The sequence below is a fragment of the Elephantulus edwardii genome, unplaced genomic scaffold (assembly GCF_000299155.1).
Source record: "Elephantulus edwardii isolate Elephantulus edwardi_28Jun2011 unplaced genomic scaffold, EleEdw1.0 scaffold00209, whole genome shotgun sequence".
Lineage (NCBI taxonomy): Eukaryota > Metazoa > Chordata > Mammalia > Macroscelidea > Macroscelididae > Elephantulus > Elephantulus edwardii.
This window is the reverse complement of record NW_006399959.1, coordinates 750,345-757,211: the sequence shown is the minus strand read 5'-3', so window position 1 is coordinate 757,211 and position 6,867 is coordinate 750,345. Positions and strand designations below refer to the sequence as shown.

The 6,867-nt window shown below is 45.7% G+C and overlaps 1 protein-coding gene across 2 annotated transcripts in view; it reads left to right on the top strand.

Annotated features, from left to right (window-relative positions):
• Positions 1-1,672: 1,672 nt before the first annotated feature.
• Positions 1,673-6,867, top strand: part of MGRN1 (mahogunin ring finger 1, E3 ubiquitin protein ligase) — a 64,080-nt gene continuing 58,885 nt past the window's right edge. Inside the window, exon 1 of one of the 2 annotated variants that reach the window (XM_006897419.1) lies at positions 1,673-1,763. In XM_006897419.1, the coding sequence (XP_006897481.1) occupies positions 1,676-1,763 (88 nt within the window). In that variant the 5' untranslated portion in view covers positions 1,673-1,675. The remainder of the gene's footprint in view (positions 1,764-6,867) is intronic. The other variant, XM_006897418.1, reaches the window with a different exon arrangement.

Here is a 6,867-nt window from a genome sequence, read left to right as displayed (position 1 = left end):
AGTAGTGGCTTGGTTCAGATTCCAGCTGGAAACATCCAACTTGGTGAGTTAGAGAATAAGTGAAAAGAGGAAACTCAATTCCACTGATTCTTTTCACCTTCATTTAATTCCTGACCACTGAAGTTTGTGTTCTTAGGGAGCTCTGGTGGCCTAGTGGCAAGAAGCTGCACTGCAATGCAGAGGTACGCCGTTTGAATCCACCAGATGGTCTGCTGGAGAAGGAAGGGCAATCTCCTCTTGTACCAGTCAAATCCGATTTGACGGTACACACAAAAAAATAATAAATTTTTTTTAAAAAGATAATTTATACATAAAAAAAGTTTGTGTTCTGGAGCGGGCACCATAAAGTATATGGTTCAATTCAAAGGACCCTATTGGTGTGGTGGTTAAGACATGAACTGCTAACCAAAAGGTCTTTGGGGTTGGAACCCACCAGCAGTCCTGCAGAATAGAGAGGAGGCAGTGAGGCAGTGAGTAACAAGGTTACAGTACTGTAAGCCCTAAGTGGTGGCTCTACTCTGTCCTATGGGGTTACAATGAGTTGGAATCCACTGGAGGAGAAGTTTGCATTTGTTTGAGAGTGACTTCACCATCTGTGTTCTCTAGCTGCTTTCTTGGTACAGTAGGCTTGAGTACTAATAGCTCCATGTGTTGGGAAGTTATGTTCCAGTCCAAATCCCAGTTTTCAAAAAATCAAGTCATTTATGTGGAGTCATATTCAACTCAATGCTGACCTTCCAGCTGGTTTTCATGGGGGAAGACTACCCATCTTGCTCCCGCACAGCAGCTGGTGGATTTGAACCACCTGATTTTGTGTTGGCGACTCCTTTCTCCCTAGGCCACCACAGCTCCCATCAAAACGTGCACGGAAGGTGAGGTGAAGAAACCTGGATCCCTAATTGGCCTGCGAGAAGAGTTGTGTGTGAGTACCTTCCAAAGTGGGAGGTTTGTAATGACGGTGATTCTTGCAAACCAGCCTCCAACACGCCTCCTTTTTGCCTGTAAAATAGGGCTCTGCGGAAGCTATAAATTTACATCTTCGGATTAATTTTTCAAGACTTGGAATTGGAGAGTCACCTGGAGTCCGGGCTAAGGCCAAACCAGGAACTTGCCTCCCTCCAGATGTTATTTTAGAGGGGCAGGTGAAGGTGTGTGCTCTCCGCTAGCCCCAGTAGGAGATAGGCCTTGGGAAGTGGGGAGAGACATAGTGACTTAGGCAGGTATTTCAGAGAAAGAATAAATGGAAAGCGTTTGGGCTCTAGAAATATTTATATTTTAACAAATAAAGAGGAGACTAAAGAGTCAAAATGTTAGTGGCATGAGGGAAGGGCACTTTGCAGAGTGGCTGATCCTTCCTCCCTGTGGATTTGGGTCCATTTGGTTTGTCCCGCGGCGCTTACCACCAACAAAGCAGGGCAAGGTGAACATTATCCTGGGAAATGTAGTCTGCACATGCTGTTCCCCGACTCCTCAATGACACGGTTCTGCACTCTCGTAGGCACCCGGACTCCATTTCCCGAGATGCCCTGGGTCCGGGAGGCGGAGGCCTATCCGGGGGTGGGGTTTTGGAAGCTGAGGCTCCGCTGCGATTTGTGGTGATTCTTGTGTGGCCTCCTGTGGGCCATGTCCGCGTGAGGATCTGCCGACCCCGTCCCAGCCCGGCCGCGCGAGCACTATGGGCTCCATTCTGAGCCGCCGCATCGCGGGTGTGGAGGACATCGACATTCAGGCTAACTCGGCCTACCGCTTCCCCCCGAAGTCAGGTGAGCGCTTTGGAACGCAGGCCTGGTGGCGGGACAGCGGTGTACCCCGTGGAGGGTGTGGGGACCTGTACCAGGCACCGATGATGCTCCTGCCTCGAAGCACTTGCTTCTCAGCTCCTCGATTTGGAGCCTAGGCGCTCTAGGGGTTTGGGCGCAGGTCCGCCAGATTGCCCGCTGTTGTGGGCCTTGGCCTTGGGTCTGAGGTCACAGCGGTGCTGCCACTTCCTGTCCGAATGATGTTGGCTCAATTACTTCCCCACCCCACCTCTACTGCGTGATCCAGACTCCCGGGGGCGAGGTGAGGGTCTGGCATCACACGGTGAAGGCCTGGCCTTTCCCTAGCCCTTGTGAAGTGCCAGTTTTCCGAAAGGCTGACATCATCGCCATCGTGGTCTCGCGTTTTCTGCTGACTGGGGGTGAGTTCTGGGCCAGTGAACAGTGCACCTCCATCCTAGGTGGGCAGGGTCAGAAACTACTTGGAGGTCATTGGTGCTGGCAGGGGATCGGAGTGGGGGGCGTGGTCCTTGCACAGAGGAGAGGACCAGTACCCACACTAGAACTAAACCATGGTGGGAGGGAACTTTTCCAGATTTACTCCAGCTATATTTCAGAGGTGGAAGTGTTTTTCCGTAGATCTCATCTGCTCACCTGGGACCAGGTGTCCTCCTCCTGGGCCTCAGGTAGTCTTGTTCTGTTTCTGTGGATAAGTGTGGCCTGACTGAACCAGCTGAGTTCAGCTGAGTCAGTCTTGGTTGTTCAAGGTGGAAAGAAGAGAAGGGACTCGTGTGAGTGTGGGTATTACAGTGGAGAGTCTCGGATCTTGGCTTCATGGGATGACCCCTCATGTGACTCATGGTGACCCTGTTTGTGCAGAATAGAACTTCTCCCTAGGGTTTTAGCAATTTGTTATTAACCAAGAAAAAAGACTGTAAATCTTATAAAATAAATCTTGTAAATCCAAGACTGTAAATATTCGCTGCCTCATCTTTCTTTCTCATTGTGGCTGCTGGATTTGAACTGCTGTTGTTTCAAATAGCAGCCCAGCATTACTATAGTAATTACCTTTGTAATAGCATTTTTTTTTGTATAGCATTACCTTTGTAATGGTTTTGGATCGTGGAGACCCTTCAGTGGGTTTCACGTGCTGTAAATCTTAGCAGGGACAACCTGTCATCTTACTTCAGGGGAGTCCTGTGGGATTTGAACTGCCAACCTTTTGATGCCTAAACATGACCACACTGCCCAGGACTCTTTGGCAATCTTATGGGGCATTCCTGTTCCATCCTATGGCTACTGTGACTCAAAATCAACTCAGTGGCAGTGAGTTTACTTTTATTAATTTATTTTCAGTCTTTCATACACCTCTTCCAAGGAAATTCCCCTTTTGGTGGATTTGAACTGTCAGCCTTTCACCAGGACTGGGAACTTTCATTTTTTTTTTTCTTTCTATAATTATATTTTATTAATTTTCATAAACATTTACAGAGATTTTGGGCTTCCACTCATTCATTGTTGCACTATTCTCTCTACCCTCCTCCCAGTTTGTTCTTGTCCAAATGCCACAGTGCTTGTCAAAGCCAGTTCTGATTAATCTTCTTTGTCAGTGTATCCTTTGCCATTCCCTATCACTCCTCCCTGAGAGAGACTTCACCCTGAGTCATAAGGAAAAGGGGACGGCGTATTCTCTTAGCTACTTCCTGCTGAAAAGGGACGCTGTGGGTTTCAGGGTGAAGATCTTCTCTCACTACTCTAAAGGGCCCCTTTGGCAGTAGGAAACACATAGACTATTATGGAGATTGATTTTGGAATTCAGATGCACTCTTATTGATTGTGCTTGGCTGTACATGTACATATCCTTCAAGATGTATCATGGGGGTGTTGCAACCTAGAAGACACAAATTTGACTAACAAGTTATAAGTACATGAGTCCAAAAATTATGGAAAAGTAAAAGAAAAGATTCTTTCATTGTTTTACAAACACTCCCCCAGGTCCCCTCCACCATGCAGCCCTCGCTCTAGTCTCCTGTGATGACAGAAATACCCAGTTACATCTCTCTTTTAGACGGTTCTCTCCCTCCTCTGTTTCAGTGCAGTATACATTATTGAACCCATCTTACTCAGTCTCTCCCCAACCCCAAGGACAGTCCCATTCTACAACAGTGGCATCATGTAATATTTGTCCTTTTGTGACTGGGATATTTCACTCAGCATAATGTTCTCCAGAGTCAACCATTTTGAATAATATTGCATGAGTTCCTTGTTTTTTAATGCAGCATAGTATTCCATTGTGCGAATATACCACAGCTTCTCTAGCCATTCATTTGTTGATGGGCACTTAGGTTGTTTCCAACTCCTTGCTATTGTGAACAAAGCTGCAATAAACATGGGTGTGCATAGATCTGCTTGGATGTCAGCTATGGTCTCTTCAGGGTATATTCCCAGTAGTGGAATTGCTGGGTCAAATGGTATCTCTATTTGCAACTTTTTGAGAAAGCGCCATACTGCTTTCCACAGGGGTTGCACCATTTTACACTCCCACCAACAGTGAATCAGGGTTCCAGTTTCTCCAGGCAAGCCTGATGTCTGCTTATGTTTGAGAAATATTGTGCTCAGACTATATAGATAGTTGAAGATGGGGAATTACAGGTTAAAAGAATGGGGACCCGCACAGTTGTGGGGTGGTGGGAGGGAGATCACATTAGAACACTGATTACTTCTTGCCAGATAGGAGGTTTCCATCTGACCTTCCTGCTAGGCCCAGCAGTAGGCCTGGTAGGCAGCTAGGGGACCCCCCCTGGTGACACTGTAGGCTCATACCCTTAACCTGATGAGGTGGTTGTTTCATATCATAGCTCTTTGTCTGAGGTGTCTATCTAACCTATCTTTGACCGAACAGCTTGGGCAAGTTAATTAACCTCCTGGGCTACAGTGCTCCTAATCTGTAAAATGGGTTCATAAACTGAGCATTATACAGAACAGTGCTTGATATATAATCAAATCCCCCTGCCACCAAGTTTATTTTAGTTCATAGTGACCCTCTACAAGATAGGTCTCCAAGGCTATAAATCTTTATAGGAGGAGACTTCACGTTCTCCCTTGCAGAGCAGCTGATAGATTCTAACAAAATTATTATCCTGACATGCCAAACACAGGGTACCTTCCCCCAAAATTAGCTGCAGTACTTGCTTAATAAGAGTCAGCTGCTTGATCCTGGTAGCAGTTAGCACTGGCATGGCAGACTTTTGAAAAAGATATAAGATATATGGTGATTTCATCACCAGAAACTTTGGTGGCAAAGTGGATTAAGCATTGGACTGCTAACCAGAAGATGGACATTTTGAATGCAGTAGCTGAAGACCCTCAACAGGATAGGTTGACGTGACTGTAACAGTGGACTCATGCATATTGGAGATAATGCAGATGACACAAGATGGGGCCTGGTTCAGATTTGTTATTCATAGGGTGCTAGGAGTTGCAGTTGTTGACACAGTGAGCACATAGCAACAACAACAGGGCTGCTCTCTAGCAGCCAATAAATTGAAAGACGTGTTGCATTGGGAAAATCTACTCTCATGGACCTCTCCAGGGAAGTAAATGAGCGGTAATGTCAACTTAAAGACCAGGATGCAGCTGATTCTAGCCATAGTCTTTTCAGCTATTTGCTTTGCAACTGAATTTTGGATAATGAAAAAAGGATGATAGAAGAATTCATTTGAGTGGTACTGGAGAAGAGTACTGACTATTCCATGCACTCCAAAAGAACTAACAAGTATATCTTAGAGAAAGTGTGGCCAGGATGCTCCTTAGTGTTTGACTATAACAATGAACTCTAGTATGGTGGAGATGATGAGGATGGCACAGGGTAGGGCAAGGTTCAGAACATGTTCATAGGGTTGCTATGAGTGATAGTTTACTCGATGGCACCTTCCAACAACAGCCTGTCCCCAAAAGAAAGATGACGTGGTCTGGTTCTATGAGGACTTACAGCCTGGAAAACCTTATTGGGTAGATTGCTTTGAATCTGAGTTGACTTGATGGCAGTAGTCTGGTTGGGGGGTTTTGTGGGTGTGTACATGGTATTTTCAGTTGCTTCCTCTGCATCTGAAAGTTGGGCTTTCATGAATAAGGAAGATTGAAGAAGAATCAATGCCTTTGAATTGTGGTGCCAGAGAATAGTACTGACTATCCTATGGACTGGCAAGAAAACAAAAAGTATATTCCAGAAAGTGCATCCAGATTCCTTAGAGGTGATGATGGTGACACTTGGACTCACTTAGTTTGAACATAGTTTAAGGAGGAACCAGTTCTTGGTCTCCTGACTGCTGCTACCATGGGTGTTGACTGTGGATCAGCAATAAAATGAAGCCTTTGACAGCTTCAGTCTTCATTTCAGCATGAAAGAGGTATCAATGCTGTGAAAACTATAGGGTCAGTAAAGAGGAGAAGACCCTCTAACAGGATAGATTGACACAGTGGCAGTAACAATGGGCTCGAACGTATTAAAAATGATGAGGATGGCGCTGGTTAGGGCAAGGTGCAGATCTGTGGTTTGTAGAGGCACTGTGACTCGTAGGCAACTCGCTAGCCCCTGACAACACCAACAACTGTGTGTGCCTTAGGTAAGGACTGTGGTGGGTTGAGTGTTGGGCTGGCAAACTGAAAAATTGGAGTTTTGAGTTGGAGGCCTCTACCAGCTGCTCATGGAATGAAGTTGGACAGTTTGCTTTCATAACGATTTATAGGCTCAAAACTTGACAGGGCAGGACTGCAGGGTCACTGAGAGTCAAAATATACTCAGTTGGCAGTGGCTTTGCTTTGGGTTATCACCTAAGACCAGAGTAAGCTTAATGTCCTTCTACCTGGGAGCTTGAACAGAATGATGAATGCAGGCGAATGCATCACCACTTTTTGGCAGATTAATCACAATACTCTTTCCAACTGAGCCTGAATTTGGGTTCAGAATCTAACCAGCCACTTCTTGGAAGAATATCCCTTGCTCATGGACAGGAAGACTCAATGTTGTGAAAATGGCAATACTACCAAAAGCAATTTACACATTTAATGCAATCCCAATACAAATACCAATCCCATTCTTCAACGAGAT